The sequence below is a fragment of the Heloderma suspectum genome, chromosome 2 (assembly GCF_057233095.1).
Source record: "Heloderma suspectum isolate Gila_16-S chromosome 2, 16-S_ref, whole genome shotgun sequence".
Taxonomy (NCBI): Eukaryota; Metazoa; Chordata; class Lepidosauria; order Squamata; family Helodermatidae; genus Heloderma; species Heloderma suspectum.
The window spans coordinates 91,051,292-91,068,261 of NC_139459.1; the positions used below are offsets into that span (position 1 = coordinate 91,051,292).

Consider the following 16,970-nt stretch of genomic DNA (forward strand, 5'->3'; position numbering starts at 1 on the left):
ACGATTTTTTTTCTTCTGCCTCAACATGCATCGGGTCGCACGTAGGCGGCACGGGAGAAGGCGACCCAAGATGCGGTGCTGCAGCTTGGCAGGGTGCAACGGCTGAGCAGGCTTTTCCATGCGCCGTTCCCGGCTCAAGTAAGCGACAAGCGAATTGGCTCCCCCGCCCTGCCCGTCAGCATTCGAGTTCAGCCGGCGGCGGCGGCGTTGCCTCAATCGGCGGAGGATTTCACCGCGCAAAGGGGGAGGCAGCCACCTCCGCGGGGTCAGCACAGGCCCCTTTGCAGGGTCCGCTTACGCTGGGCACTGCCGGCACGGCGGACGCGCCGCCTGCGGGGGCCCCGCCGCCGCCAGCGGTCACCCGGCAGATCGGCGGGCGAAGCCCCTGGCGGCGCGCGGGGGAAGATCCGCCCATGGAGCTGCGGGACGCCGCCCGGCGTCTGGTGGTGGATGCGGCCGGGAAAGGGACCCCGTTCGGCGCCCTCTACGGGGAGCAGAAGGCGGTGGTGGTGTTCGTGCGGGTGAGAGACGCGCGGCTCGGCCGTCTTTCGGCTCGAGGGGCCGGAGCGCTACGCAAGCAAAGCGGCGCCCAAGCTGCTTGGAGGGGCCCTGCCTGAGCGGCCGCTCTCCTCCCGTGAACAGGAAACTTGCATTTCCACGCGCAGACTTGCGTCCTCCGACTGCGAGTGACTCCGAGAAGGCGGCAAGCCGAGGGAACGGTGACGATACAGTCGCGATCCCCTGCGCGTTTGTTTGCATGGCAAACGAGTCGCGCCGAACTCTTTCGGGCTGAGGGCCACAACGGGCATGCCTTTAAATCTGAGCTACCCCCCTTTGATTTTTACTCCAGGGTAGATTCAGGGCGCAATCCGGATCGGGACCCTGTGGTGCGGGGATGGGGGGCTCTCACGATCCGGATCAGGCCCCCGGCGCCCACTCTAGGGTGAAAAAGAAGACACAGTCGCGGCCAGACCCGGATTTAAAATAGCCCTCAGTTATCAGAACGGGCTTCACTGGGCCGCAGTCCTTATGCGCACTTACTTAGAAGCCCCATTGAGATCAGTGGGGTCTACTTCCGAGTAAACATCTATACGCTGGGTTGTCCCTGTCCAAAAGGCGAGGGGTGGCTATACTAAAAAACACACATCCCCCAACACGTTATTTTTAATACTTAGCGAACAGCTACGTCTGTGCTTTTTTATTACTCAAAAGTAAACACGGGCCGTCCGGTATAGGTTTGCAGCGTGCAGGGCGGAAAGGCTTAATCCTCCCCACAGTCTGGTCCCGGTATCTCCAACTTTCCCCGCCCCCGCCAGTTAGGAAAAGTAAAACAAAACAACGGATTGGCGCAAATGGGAGGTGGGCGCCCCCCTTTTTTTTCTATCCCCAACTACCGCACGGGAAGGGGGATCGTGGCTGTGATACTGATCCGGATCGACCCCGCGCTTATTTTCATGCAGTTAAAAAAAACCCACTCACCTACTGAGTTGCTACGTATTGAAAGTAAGATATAGCAAAATGACTACATGCAACGGCTGCTTCTCTACGTATAGGAGTTTGAATGGATCAAACTGCAGTTGCATTTATATACGAATAAAGCAGTAGTTCCTAGGGAGGGAAAACTTTGTTCTAGTTGCGCTGCAACCAAATTTAAGGAATTTTAATTGATTCATATGTAAGTTTAAGGCTGTACACTTACTACAGCACAAGACTCCACTGAACACAGTGACACTTAGGGCACAATGCTATGCACCTTTAGACAGACAAAAGTCGTACAACTCCCAGCATGCCCCAACAAGCTATACTGGCTGGAGCATTCTGGGAGTTGTAGGATTTTGGTTGCCTAAACTAAAAAAGTCCTATAACTCCCAGCATGCCGCAGCCACCATGGCTGGCTGGGCGTTGTAGAGGTTTTTCCGCCTAAACATGCACAGGATTGCGCCCTTACTTACATAGGCACAAGATTGCAAAGTACCAATTCGCTCTTGCAGGCCTAGAGCAGCCTTCCCCAACTCTGGTTTTCCAGATTTCTTGGACTACAACTCCCATCACCCCCAGCCAGCCCAGTTGGGGAAGGCTGGTCTGCCACTGGTCTAGGGCCCTTCTGATTGGAGGAGGGATAGGTATAATAATTATATACTGGGGTTGGTAGCTCTAATGCAGGGATAGCCAACCTGGTACCCTCCACATGTGTAGACCTACAACTCCCATAACCCCTGGACTTTGCTGTTCATTTAAATTGCCATTCTAGCTGCCTCTGTTATTTCAGAGGGATATATAATCTTTTGACATTCCTTTCAGCAGTAAATGAATGACACACTGGTTATGTTCTGAAATAACTTCCTCCACTGTACACCATATTTCCGCAAAACTGATGTTCACACACACACGCACACACAGAAATAATGTTTAACTTTTGTCTTTGTTTTCTGATGGCCTGAATTTTTACAGAATAAATATAAACCCAAGTCACTGAGACCAGCACAATACATTCAGACTTCTAGTTGTGAACTCTAGTGTAGATGAAGTTTTATAAGCCCCAATGTACTTATCTGCTCTCCCCACGCATTTCGAAACTGAATAATTTCATTGCAAGCGTTTCCTCTGATATCCTAAATCGGCTCTTTTCAGCATTTCTTGTGTTATGCTTGTAAGGAATATGTCGAGGACCTGAGCAAAATTCCCAAGAAATTTTTACAAGTAAGTAAAAAACCCAGTTTTTATCATATTTCAAAGTATAATCAGGCACTGTTACTACCTTTATAGTTGTCTGCAGTTTCTTTAAAATACAGGTTGTGAATTAGTTCTCTCACATTCTCTGGGTTTCTTTTTAATATTAGATATAAATCAAACACCCTCGAGTAGCTTCTCCTTGCCTTCAAAGAACTTTATATTATTGTTCATGTATAGGACTGCTAAAATTTGCTAAGTGCTTCCAGAGATTAAAAAAACAAGACAGTGCCTGCCTGCAGGCTTCCAGTCATGTATGTTTGTGTATATATGAGTGTGCATGTGTGTGTATGACTGCACATGTACGAGTGTATGTTTCACGGGGCAGTGCAAAGCATGTGTGTGTCAGATTGTTAAGTCCACTGGTTTTAGCAAACAATGTCTGTCTATAGTTCTATGATTTTGGATATGGGAATTCTGAAATACCGTTAATTATTGCTAAATAGCTTACATTCATATTCTCAATCTAGAAAAATAATAATTTAATTAGTAACAGTACAGAACTGGCTCTGCAGTCTAAAAACATTGTGTTGGCACATCTGCCTCCAACAGGATTGTAACTTAATTGTAAATTGCTAGCATGCCATCACGTTTTGCGACATTCCTGCAATGCCATAGCTCTTGTTAAGTCATAGAATCATAGAAGAGTAGGCTTGGAAGGCGCCTATAAGACCACTGAGTCCACCCCCCTGCTCAATGCAGGAATCCAAGTCAAAGCATCCCTGACAGATGGCTGTCCAGCTTCATCTTGAATGCCTCCAACGTGGGAGAGCCCACTACCTCCCTAGGTCATTGGTTCCATTGTCATATTGCCCTAACGGTCAGGAAGTTTTTCCTGATGTTCAGCCGGACTCTGGCTTCCTGTAACTTGAGCCCATTATTCCATGTCCTGCATTCTGGGATGATCAAGAAGAGATCCTGGCCTTCCTCTCTGTGACAACTTTTCAAGTACTTGAAGAGCGCTATCATATCTCCCCTCGGTCTTCTCTTCTGAAGGCTAAACATGCCCAGTTCTTTCAGACTCTCTTTATAGGGCTTTGTTTCCAGTCCCCTGATCATCTTTGTTGCCCTCCTCTGAACCCTCTCCAGCTTGGCTGGATCCTTCTTAAAGTGTGGTGCCCAGAACTGGACATAGTACTAGAGATGAGGCCGAACCAGTGCTGAGTAGAGGGGAACTAGTACTTCCCAGGATTTGGAAGCTATACTTCTATTAATGCAGCCCAAAATAGCATTTGCCTTTTTTGCAGCCATATCACATTGTTGGCTCATATTCAGCTGTGATCTACAACAATTCCAAGATCTTTCTCGCTTGTAGTGTTGTTGAGCCAAATATCCCCCATCTTGGGGAGGATAGTCCAAACTATGTGTTTCTTTGTGTTGGCACAATAATCAGGTTGTACTGGTATCAGTTTTGTATTGGTGTACAGTTAGTGAGCAGGAGGCGGTCTGTGGCACACCGGTTTTGTGGGATCAGTTCCAGCTTCTTCCTTCTGATGAAGTGGACAAGGTGCTTTCATCTGTAAGGCCAACCACCTGCTTACTTGATCCTTGCCCATCTTGGCTCATTATGAGCTGCAGAGAGAGGCTGGGTGAGGAGATCAAGGTGGTGGTGAATGCCTCCCTTGAGGAGGGAGTGATGCCATCAGCCCTCAAGGAGGCAGGGATAAGACTGCTCTTTAAAAAGCCCTCCTTGGATCCCCAAGTTCTGAACAATTTTCGCCCAGTCTCAAATCTGCCTTTTCTGGGCAAGGTGATTGAGCGATGGTGGCAATACAGTTGAAGGCACACTTGGAAGAAGCCGATTATCTAGATCCATTTCAGTCGGGCTTCAGGCCTGGGCATGGGACAGAAACGACCTTGGTCGCCTTGGTGGATGATATGAGGAGGGCTCTGGATAGGGGCGAATGCTCCTTCCTTGTTCTCCTCGACCTCTCAGCAGCTTTTGATACCGTTGACCACGGTATCCTCCTGGACCACCTGGAAGGGTTGGGCATTGGAGACACCGTATTACAGTGGTTCCGGCCCTTCCTCTCCGGCAGGTACCAGAGGGTAGCACTGGGAGAGGAGGTTTTGGACCCGTCGCCGCTCACTTGTGGGGTGCCACAGAGTTCCATCCTCTCCCCGATGCTATTTAACATCTATGTGAAGCCGCTTGGGGCTATCATCAGGAGGTTTGGGGTGCGGTGTCATCAGTATGCGGATGACACGTAGCTCTACCTCTCATTCAAATCTTCACCAAGGTTGGCTGTAGAATCCCTGTCCAAATGTCTGGAGATGGTGAGTGGCTGGATGGGGAGGAACAAGCTGAAGCTGAACCCTGACAAGACTGAGGTACTTTTGGTGGGAGACAAGAGGAGGCTGGGGGAGATGTTGACCTGGTGTTGAATGGGGTATGGTTACCCTTGAAAGACCAGGTCCGCAGCTTGGGGGTCATCTTAGACTCCCAGCTGTCCATGGAGGCTCAGGTGTCAGCTGTGAGCCGGACAGCACTGTACCAACTCCATCTGATATGGCGGCTGCGCCCCTTCCTTCCCGACCATCTGCTTCCATCGGTAGTACATGCTGGTCTCCTCTCATTTAGACTACTGTAATGCACGCTACGTGGGGCTACCCTTGAAGATGGTTCGGAAGCTGCAGCTGGTACAGAACGCGGCGGCTCGCCTGATTAAAGGCAGCTGCCGGCGAAATCACATCACTCCAGGGCTGAAGGAGCTGCACTGGCTACCAGTTGTTTTCCGGGCCAAATTCAAGGTGTTGGTTTTGACCTTTAAAACCCTATACGATTCCAGCCCAGCCTATCTCAAGGAGCGCCTCCAGCAACACCAGATAGGCTGCTCAACGAGATCAGCCTCGGATGGCCTTCTCTCTGTCCCATCAGCCAGGACAGCTAGGCTGGTGAGGACGAGGGAGAGGGCCTTCTCTGTGGTGGCCCCCACTCTGTGGAACTCCCTCCCTAGAGAACTCTGCCATGCCCCCTCTTTAATGAGCTTCCGCCATGCATTAAAAACATGGTTGTTCATGCAGGCATTTGGGGTGGGCTAGGGTAATTTTAGAAATGTGATGTTTTTAATGTTGAATTTTATTGTATAAACTGTTTTTATTGTTGTACATCGCCCAGAGTGGCTGGGTGACCGGCCAGATGGGCGGTTAATAAATTTAATAAATAAATAAAATAAATAAAAAATCAGTTTTGAGATGTGTACTCTTTGTTTGTTTTCCTTTTAGGATGCAAATGTCAGACTTGTAGTTATTGGACAATCATCACACCACCATATTAAGGTAAGTACAAGAGGAAGTCAGATTTATTCTAGGTGAAATCCAGGGACTTTCTCCCTCTCACCTGCCTGCTGCGGCCCTCCACACCACCTGAAAATCTGCTCTGGAGCAGATTTTGAGGGTGCGTGGGGGACTGCAGGGGGAGTGGGAATTGCCCCCCTCCTGGAACTACTTCTGGCACCAGAACAACACAGTTGGATTCAAGCCTCTGTTGATTACAGAGTAATCAGTAGACTAGCATTCTGTCCCCACAGTGGCTAACCAGATGCCTCTGGGAAACCTGGAAGCAGGACATGAGGGCAATAGCCCTCGGCTGCTATTGTTCCTCAGCAACTGGAGATAGTGTATAGCCATCATTAGCAGCCATTGATAGCTTTATCCTCCATGAATTTGCCTAATCCCCTTTTAAAGCCATCCAAATTGGTGGCCATCAGGACATCTTGTGGTAGCAGATTCCATAGTTTAACTATGCCCTGTGTGAAGAAGTACTTGCTTTTATCTGTCCCATGCTTTAATTGTTCTTAGTAATTTCTGAAGACTCTTTTAGTTACCTTTTGCTGCTTGCTTACTGATGTTGTAATCGGTTTTTACTGGCTGGATTTATTTTAGAAGGGGAGTTCTGTTGTTTTATTTAATGCTTGCTATTGTTTTAGGCTGTAAGACACTTACCTGGGAGTCTACTTCTGACTAGAGCCTGTAGGATTGCACTGGTAATCTTAAAATTGTAAACTGCCTTGAGACCTTTGGTAATAAAATGGGATAAAAATCTAATAAATAACAGTGCAGTCCTCTGCTTGTCTACTCAGAAGTCAGGCCTATTGAATTCAATTGGGTTTACTGTTAGGTAAGTGTGTATAGAATTTTAGCCTAATATTTTTTTTTAAAAAAAAGATATAGAAAAGTGTTTGGAGGGGCAGAAGGAGAGTCACTTCTGCTGGTCTGCTATATTATTACTAAAACACCTTCATGTGAATAAGCACAGTTGGTTTCCAATGGATTTACTGTTAAAGCTGCAGTCCTATAATCACTTACCTGGGAGTAAATTCCATTGAATTCCATGGAGTTTACTTTTGAGTAGACATCTACAAGATTGTGCTGCAAGTGTCTTTGAGGGCAAACACTACAGTTTTTATTTAAGAAAGATTCCCACCAATTTTACTGGAAGCTTTACTTGAATTTATACTTTTAAGCCCTCCTGGACAGCTGCATTTTACATCCTGGTTCTTATGAACGGAAGTGCTTAAGAAGAGCCATGCTGGTTCAGACCAAGGGTCTGTCTAATCCAGCACGCTCTTCACACAGTGGGCAACCAGCTGCCTATGGGAAACCCACAAGCAGGATATGAGTGCAACAGTACCCTCCCACCCATGTTCCCCAGCAACTGGCGTGCGTAGGCATACTGCCTCTGATACTGGAGTCCTTGGAAAGGAGCCCCTTTCATTTCAGTGGGACTTCCTTCCAAGCATGTATGCTTAGGACTACAGTTATGCAGCACAGACTTACACATGTTTACTCAGAAGAAAGTCCCTTTAACTGTGATGGGGTTATCCCGTTGTGCTTAGGATTGCAGCCTTAGTGTTCCAGGAAGTATAAAAGATTTTACAATATATTCTATTGATATTTATGCATGTCTTTTGCAGCCATTTTGCAATTTGACAGGTTATCCTCATGAAATGTACGTAGATCCTGAAAGGGAAATTTATACAACACTTGGGATGAAAAGGGGGGAAGCATCCATTACCTCAGGTAAGGTGGTGCTGCCAACTGTAGCTATCAGAAACCACAGTGCTATGTAAAGATGTGTAGTCTACAAGCTATTTCCTTTCGAGCAGACATAAAATCATAAAGGGCCATTCAAGTCTCAGGTCATGGTATGTCAATGTCAAGACTAATGTAAAAGTGATGTATTATTTATTAATTACTGTTATCATCATTATTATTTTTTAAAGTATTTTTGTCCCATTCCTCAGCCAAAAAGGCTCCCAGAGCGCCTTATGTATCGTCAGTAAAATATGTAAAAGGCACGACACACAAGGAAAAAGGAATGGGGAGGGATGAGAAAGAAAGAAAGAAATTAAGCCTTTCAGCAGGGCTGGTGGAATGGCTTTGTTTCTCCCTCTCATCTCCCTCCATACAGCCTGCTGGAATGGCTGCTGGTGGTAGGGATGGGCGGATTCCCTACCTGCCAGTCTGTGGGGAATCCGTCCGCAGGGGTAGGCGATCCATTCCTCCCCCCAGAATCCTCATGAGCCAGCTCCTCTCCGTGGGGATTCCGTGGAGCCACAGGTCAGCAGCCAGCTCCATATCACTGGCCTGGCGAATGGATACAGCTGCAAGTGGCGTAGTGGATGCCACTTGCGGCCGTAAAGCCCCTTAGTTTAACCTAAATGCAGCCATTTACGGCTGCATTTAGGTTAAACTAAGGGGCTTTATGGCCTCAAGTGGTGTCCACTATACCACTTGCGGCTGTATCCATTCGCCAGGCCAGCGATACAGAGCCGGCCTTTGGCTCCGCAGAATCGCCTCATAGAGAGAAGCCGGCTCCATAGGATTCCGGGAGGGGGGGCCGAGGTGAGTGGTGCCGCTCTGGTGCGGACTGCGGAGGCCAGATTCCTTTGAATCCGACCTCATTGGAGTCTGCGGCGGATTTCTCTGCCATCCCTAGCTGGTGGTCACAGTTGAGGGAGGAGCAGGCCTGGTGGAATGGCCCCCCTTCCCTCTCTCATCTCCCGTTTCTCCTCAATGACAGGAACTAGTGAGCAAATGTGAGTTGCTCCCTTATGAATGTGTACACTGGAACCCTAGGGTTTGCAAGGAAGCAATTCCCATCAAGAACTTATTCATATATTACTTTTTCCGTCAATGTGTAAGTACAGGAATCTCTTGCAGAAGTGATCCTACTGAAAATGCAGTGTAAAAATTATGCTGCAATCCTGTTTTTTTCCTCTCTCTAATACTTTTTATTCTACTTTTATCTTTAGAAATGAACGAAAGAATACTAACAACATAATCATCTTCTGTAGTTTCCAACATTACAGTATTCTTAAGAGGACCCATCAATAATGAAATAGAGAAAAAAGAGAAAGAAAAGAAAGGAGATAATATAAAAAGGAGAGAGAAGGGCAAAGGGGAATGAAACAGAAAAAAAGAAGGGAAAACGGGAAAACAAAGCAAAATATAAACAGAAGTTTACATAACAAACTTAAATTTAAACTACATTACACATACATTTCAAATATCACTCTACTTAAAAATTGTACCAATCTTACAGGTCAATACAGCATAAGTAATCAATTTCAGTATTGTATCTTCAGGCTTATAACAATGAAGCAAGCTTACAATTCATTTCCATTGGCCATATCATGTATTTTAGCTACTATAAAATGATAAAGGTTAAGAACAACCCGCCAGAAATATTTGCTAATCCTAGTATAATAATGTTGATAATATTGATAATAATAGTTGAAAAGAAAGAGATTATAAAGGATAAAAACATAGAATAATCACTAATATATTTTATACTATATATTTTAGGTAGTATCGTTTCTAAATATATAAATGAGTGTGCACATTTCTGTACAACCTCACACAGAAGATTTAAATACAATCTATCATATCCATTTTAAGAGAAGTGGGGGGGGGGAGAAAAGGATGAAAGAAACAAATGGATATAGATAATCAGCTGTCTCTGGCCTAGCCTGAATCTTACAGACAAAACATAGCCAATTGACAAAACATGTTTGTAAATTCCAGTTCATGGAGCTGGAGCAGAAGTCTCGCGTGTTTTTCTGATTAGCCACACCGCCGCCATTTCATGATTTAGAAACGTCTTCATCTGACCTTCAGAGAAAATGCAAAACGTAGCAGGATATTTTAATGATATTGTAAATTTATTTGTTTTGCCAGGTTTCTCACCTTGGTAAATAGGTGAACAGCTTCTTTTATCAACAACTTCTTTGGTGTAATCCAGAAATAACATAACTCTATTTCGTTTTGATGCCCAAAAGAGATTTCCCCCTGTCTTGCCAAGTGCAGGATATGATTTTTTGTGGAGATTCTTGCAAATTAAACTATAATCGTATAGTCAGTCCCTTTAGCATTTGGCACACGGAATGTATGCTCAATGTCAAGTACATAATCAGATGACAAAGGAAGTATCTTTGCTGCAAAAATTATGCTGCAATCCTAAAGACACTTATTAGGAAGCAAGCCCAATTGCACAGAGGGGGACTTACCCCTGAGTAAACATACAGAGGGGCTGTTCACATGTAACAATAACCCATTGGTGTAAAAACTGATGGGTTGTTGGGATGTTTGTCTGTGCTGCCTGCAGTGGACTCACCTCTTCCACTTTACTCCACAAATCACGATCTGCTCCTGCTGAGCATGACGTCTAAACTCAGACGGTTGGGTTGTTTAGGGGCTAAACAACCCAGCAGTTAATCCAGTCACAAACCAGGTAACTGCTGGGATTGGAAATCATGCTTAGCAGGAGCCAGACACTTTGCAGATATAATCGCTCGTATTTGTGCTGACTTGGATGCCACTGTTTTGACAGAGTCTGATATGAACGGGGCTGCTGCACCATCTAGTCATGTTATGGATATCTTTCAGCTTGTGCAACCTGAGGATGTGGACAAACTGCTTGGAGGACTGAGGCCTACTGCTTGCCCTTTAGATCCTTGCCCTTCCTGGCTTGTGAAATCGGCCAGAGCTGGGCTGGATATCTGGACCTCTGAGGTGGTAAATGCCTCCTTGTGGTATGGCAAGGTCCCTGCAGCTTTGAAAGAAGCTGTGATGAGGCCCTTGCTGAAGAAACCAAATTTAGATCCTATGGTTCCAGATAATTACCACCCTGTGTCAAATTTGCCATTCTTGGGCAAGGTGCTGGAGCATGTGGTGGCCTCACAACTCCAAGCCGTTTTGGATGAAACTGATTATTTAGATCCATTCCAATCAGGTTTCAGGGCTAGTTATGGGACGGAAACAGCCTTGGTCACCCTGGTTGATGACTTACCCTGGGCAATGGATGGGGGGAGTGCAACCCTGTTGGTTCTTCTGGACTTCTCAGTGGCTTTCAATACCATTGACCATGATATCCTTCTGGATTGTTATCTGGCCTGGGCTTGGGAGGCACAGTTTTAAAGTGGTGTCGGTCCTTTCTGGAGGAGCGGTCTCAGAAGGTGGTGCTGGGGACTTCTGTTCCACCCCATGGCCATTAGCCTGTGGGGTGCTGCAAGGTTCTGTCTTGTCCCCGATGCTTTTTAACACCTACATGAAACCACTGGGGGAAATCATCAGGAGGTTTGGGCTGAAAAGTCATCAGTACGCGGATGATACTCAGCTGTACTTCTCGTTTCCATCTGCACATCCCAGGGAGGCTGTGGAACTCTTGAACCAGTGTCTGGAGGCTGTTTTGGGATGGATGAGGGTGAACAAGCTGAAACTTAATCCAGACAAGACAGAGGTACTGTGGGTTGAGAAACCAACTACTTCAGATGGAGGGTTACAACTGGTCTATGATGGGGTTGCACTCCCCCTGAAAGACCAAGCATGCAGTCTGGAAGTCCCCCTGGACTCTGAGCTAACTGGGGAAGCCCAGGTGGCTGCGGTGTCCAGGAGTGCTTTTTAACAGCTCAGGCTGGTACGCCAGCTGTGACCCTATCTGGAGAGGATGGACCTTGCCTCAGTTATCCATGCACTAGTGCCGTCCAGGCTGGACTACTGTAATGTGCTATATGTGGGGCTGCCGTTGAAGACAGTTCAGAAAATCCAGCTTGTGCAGAATGCAGCTGCCTGAGTATTGGTGGGGGCGAGGCGATTCAATCACATAATGCCTATACTGTGCCAGCTGCACTGGTTACCAGTGCGTTCCAAGCCCAATTCATAGTGCTGGTTTTGACCTTTAAAGCCTTAAACAGTTTGAGACCAAGTTACTTGAAAGACCACCTTCACCCATATCGGCCTGCTTGCACTTTAAGATCAGAAAGAGAGGCCCTTCTCATTTGCCCACCTGTGAGAGCAGTCAGGTGAGTGATCACATGTGAGAGGGCCTTCTCTGCAGTGGCCCCACATCGTGGGAACAAGCTGCCATCAGAGGTCCACCATGCTACGTCATTGCAAGCTTTTAAGAAGGCCTTGAAAATGTATTATTTTACCTTGGCCTTCTCTTGATATGACTGCTATTTTTAATGTTATTGCTGTTAAGATCGTTGCTGGATTTTTTGTTGGCTTTTATTGTTGTTTTTATGTTTTTATTACTTTTAACATTTTAACTGTTTTTAGGTATTTTATTGTTGTAAGCCGCCTTGAGAGGGTTTCTGCCCTGAAAGACGGCCAAGAAATATAATAAATTGTGGGTTGCTGAGTAAAAGAGAAAGTGGTGAGTGTGCTGCAGGCGGTGTGCCCGCTTTCTCACTTGTGCACAACAAACAATTGGTTTTCAAACCGATGGGTTGTTGTTACATGTGAACCAGGTCATAAGCTTGGACTGTTAAGTCTTACATGTGTTGTCTGCAGGCTCTATAGAAAGAAAAGTGAAAAATGAATTTGCTGGGGTTATGAATATGGAAAATCCTGTTTTTCTGTCTCAGTCCCCAATTTTCAGGTGCCTTTGTTTCTTATTCCACTCTCTCTCCCCCTCCCATCTCTTCTTAGTGCCCCTGGTTATTGGGGTTGGGAAGGGGATAGAACCACTAACACCTTCCATCAGCCCCAGATTGGGACCCAAACCTGAACTCGTTCTCCAATTGCAAAAAAATTATGTGCTGTGCTAACAGCGGCAGAAGCGTTTCCCACTTTTCCTTTTTGGGGTTTCTGAAATAGCCTCATCCTAAGCACATTTACGTGCAATTAAGTCTGTTGATTTCAATGGAATTAGGTGTAAGTAATTACACATAGCAGGGCCGGCGTCAAGGGTGGGGATCGTCGGGCACCTTCCACACCCCAGCAGGGGCCCACTGATAAGAGCCCCTTGGATTTCCACCTCCTCTTGTTCACCTGCCTCTTGTTCTGGCCCAGACAACAGTGATGCTGAGAAGGAGGATCAGTAGATGCCATGGCCTGCTTTCTCCCTGGCTCTGTGCCTGTCAAGCAAGCAAGTGGTGTCAGGGAGCGATAGCAGCTGATGACCATGGTGGTGAGAAGGCAGACTCCTGGAAGGAGGGAGCCCATGTAGGGTGTCTTGCCCAAGGACCCTCAAACACCTGGAGGTGGCACTGACACATAGGATTATAGCCAAATTCCTCTACAGCAAACCTCTCATGCCAAATGTGCTTACTCGTCTCTGTTGTACTATTTTAGTGCAGAGCCCTCATGTTAAATCCAACTTGCTATCAGGAAGCATTAAAAGCATGTGGAGAGCAATGGCTAGCCCTGCATTTGATTTTCAAGGAGATCCAGCTCAGCAGGGAGGTACTCTGATTGTAGGTCCAGGTAAGACTGTTTGTTAAAATTGACGTTTTTCTGAGTTGTGCTGCTACATGATGCCTCCTGTCTCCTGACTGTACTTTTGTGGTTCTCCATGGAAAAATGGTCTTGGGTTACAAAAGGAGAAATACATTCTTGGCAGAATCTGGACTTAGACATGGTTCACACATAATGCTAACCCATGCTTTATTTAACCCCTAGTTAGTTGCCTTACACAGGATTTGTCTGGCAGATGATTGAACAAACTGTTGTTTTCTCAGTCTCTTGGTTGTTTGTTTCCCTCCTTCACCCGCTCCTTTCCTGTATCCCAAATGCCTTTGTGGCACTATAGTACTGGCATGTAGAGTGGGTGTTGTTTTTTTAACCACTCTCGCCCACCGCCTCTGTAACAATCAAAAAACAACATGGTTCTGGGTTCACACATGATGACAAGCCAGAGTTCACAATCCAACAACAAACCCTGGGTTCTCTTTCTGGCTAGTTTGTGGTTGACAAACCATGGTTTGTTAGCACGGCTGGATTCGCACATCATAACCCAGAATTCAATAACCCGTGGGTTAAATAAGGCATGTGTTTGTATTATGTGCGAACTAAGTCTGTTATACTTAGAAGTTAGTCATGTCTAACTGAAGTCCCACTGATTTCAGTTAGTCTCCTTTAAGTATGACAACCTGGATCCAACCCTGTGTATTGATCACCTCTTAAGATGGGGCATAGGCTCCATCTGTCTCTTTTTGAAGACAGCAGTGATTTTTATCTGTGAAACTAGGATCAGGTTCACACATCCAGCATACATCTTAGGAGAAATTGGCTGGCACCCAGAGGGCTGATTGCAGTGTTCTGCATGCACAGTGCGGGGGTTTTGCCTCATCTCTTCAGCTACTTCCCAGTTCTGCACCAAAAAGCCATTTCTGAGGGTGATGTGACACACCAGCAACCCCATGTGCTTGCGTGGAAGTGCTTTCTACTTGTGTACAGGGTTCTTTGCCTCCCATCCTTAATAATCAAAGGACTTGACCATCATTCCCTTTGTTCAGATGACATGACAGCCCACTCTGAGGCAGCAGCACATGCGGGGTGCATGCAGCCGCCATTTTGACTACGCAACCCCGCTTGGGGTTCTGTCATGCGAACCTGGTGAGCATGGGCTATGCGAGGGTTAAACAATGCTGAGAATGTATAGGATACAATGGCTGTTGTGCCAGCGTAGCAACAGTTTACCTTTCTCCCCACTGCTATGTAATTGGAGTATAGGATTGTTCACAAAATGGGGCATTTTTGTCATCTGGAAAGTAAATCCATTAAATCCATGGCCGATGTGGAATCTGAACCACCATCTCCCTAGTCCAAATTCCACACTCAAGGCACCAGACCACATTTGCTGGAAAATATAGCGATGAGGAAGCAGTATTCTGTACAGATAGGCATTCATATTGTTGGTTTTGAATTTGTTCCAGGCAATGAAATCCACTTTATGCACCTGGACAAGAACAGGTTGGATCATGCTCCCATTAACACTGTTTTGCAACGTGCAGGAGTTCAAACAGTAGACTTCACCCACAGATCTCAGGTTATTGAAGTGTGAGTGGTCAGAAGAAGAAAACTCCAGGTGGCAAAAGTTTATTCCAGCAAACCACTGGGATGAGGTTACTGTAACTTCGCTAAATGGAAGATCCCTGGCTATTAGGCAGACTGGTTTCCAGTAGTTAAGAAAAGAACTTCATGCTTAATATTGTGTTCAAGGAAGCAATGTTCACGCTACGATGCATTTAACAAGAAATCATTTCTATAAACCTTCTGCACAAAAAGATACTTTGAGGCTGCGATCCTATACCCACTTACCTGGAACGAAGTTGCATTGAACTCACTGTGGCTTACTTCTGAGTAGACATGCATAGGATTGCATTGTAAATGTTGCTTGTCATAAACAGGGTATAAGTTTTATTCCATTCATGGCATCTTGTTGATTGTTTAGCCTGTTCTAATTGGAAAGCATGGACAACATTCTCTCTTTTTACCACTCCCTCTCTAGGATTTAATAAAATGAAATACTTGCCTACAAATCTAAATAAGAATCTGAATTTCCACTATTTGTACATAATAGCGTCTTTGAAGAGTCTCAATAGAACGGTTATCTTAATGAAGCAGTGTTGGAGAATCTGTATTCCTCTCCAAGAATTTTGACTCGGACTCTGTAAGCCATAGGACAAACTGGAAAAAAATGCTTAGAAAATGAATTTCATAGCAATCTTCAGAGGACTACGTAATCTTATTGTAGGGAATAACCCTCCAGAGCGTGGGTTAAAAATTCTTTTGAAAGCTTCTTGCAATTTTTTGGTAAGACACATTTAAAGCCACACTCCCAAAATCCAATCTTGTACCCGAGTGGTGTTAGAATTTGGGGCTATAACCTTTTGCCTAATTTGGGTCCCAGAGGGTTCAAAATGACTGGACAAAATGCACAGTGTACTGAAATAATTTGTGGGAGCATCATGGAAAAGATGCAGAATATATATATATATATATAGCACTAACATGCGCTTTTCAGTTTTCACTTAAAAATAGCTCTTAGAGCCCTAAGGCCTGGTCTTTCATCTGCATATTATAAGCTGAAATTTTCTTCTCCATTTGAAGAATGGTAGCAGGCTACTCCATCTGGTAGCCTGCTACCAGAAAGCAAGCAATAATCAGACAATGCACTATTGAGTGTAATTGCAATTGCAGAACATCCCCTCCTTTTCTACCAGTAGCAAAATTCACAGCACCTTACTGCTGTATATATGCTCCATTTTTACTTCATCAAAAATAATTGGGAGTGAATGCATGGACATTACATTTCTTTAAGAAGATTTCTTTTAAGAATATTGGGAACTGCACTTTTTTAATGGGAAAATTGTCATATTTTCCATACCTGGCAACATTAAAGAACATTTGTATATGCAAAGCTAATGAAAACAAAAAAAACTGCCAACTACTTTATAATGTAGATAGAAACTGTGATTTTAGGACTATTCCTTTAAATGTGTCCTTAAAAAAAAAACTGCAGGAAATTTTGCCGAAAACATTTAACCCCAAGCCTGTAGGTTGTTGCCTTCCCCAAAATGCAGAATTTATGTAGTCTGCAGGGGTGTGGGGAAATGATGCAATAATGGGCCTTATCTTGCAGCCTGCTACTAATTTGCTTCTAATTAATTGCAAAGGATGTGGTAACACTGATGTACTAATTGTGGGAAACAACCACATATTTACAAGCTGGAGTTGCAGTCCACAAAACACTTATTTCATTGTTATTTGTTCAGTTTATGAGTTTCCCTGTAGACAAACATACATAATAAAAACAATTACAATAAAACCAAAATAAAAACAAATATAGTTTATTAGCTTCCTTTAAATTAAATACAGTTCATTTGTATACATTAAATACAATTAATTTATTAAATTTGTGTACCATCCAACTGCCAAATGCCTTTGGGGTTGTTTACAATCATAAAACCAAACAATGGCAGCATAATAAAATAAATAAAAATAATACAACA

At 45.1% G+C, this 16,970-nt stretch overlaps 1 protein-coding gene across 1 annotated transcript; it reads left to right on the top strand.

The window, feature by feature from the left end:
- Window positions 1-214: 214 nt before the first annotated feature.
- Window positions 215-16,764, top strand: PRXL2C (peroxiredoxin like 2C). The gene is made up of 6 exons (XM_084834077.1): window positions 215-521; window positions 2,632-2,700; window positions 5,956-6,009; window positions 7,647-7,752; window positions 13,309-13,440; window positions 14,892-16,764. Exons 1-6 carry the CDS (start codon window positions 414-416, stop codon window positions 15,017-15,019), a joined length of 597 nt encoding a protein of 198 aa, XP_084690203.1. The 5' UTR covers window positions 215-413; the 3' UTR covers window positions 15,020-16,764.
- The last annotated feature ends 206 nt before the right edge of the window (window positions 16,765-16,970 follow it).

Excerpts from the sequence above, each read along its gene's own strand:
- PRXL2C (XM_084834077.1), top strand. The coding sequence starts at position 414 with ATGGAGCTGCGGGACGCCGCCCGGCGTCTGGTGGTGGATGCGGCCGGG. Across the intron at positions 2,701-5,955 it reads TTCCCAAGAAATTTTTACAA|GATGCAAATGTCAGACTTGT; the intron begins GTAAGTAAAAAA and ends TTTTCCTTTTAG. Across the intron at positions 13,441-14,891 it reads TACTCTGATTGTAGGTCCAG|GCAATGAAATCCACTTTATG; the intron begins GTAAGACTGTTT and ends AATTTGTTCCAG.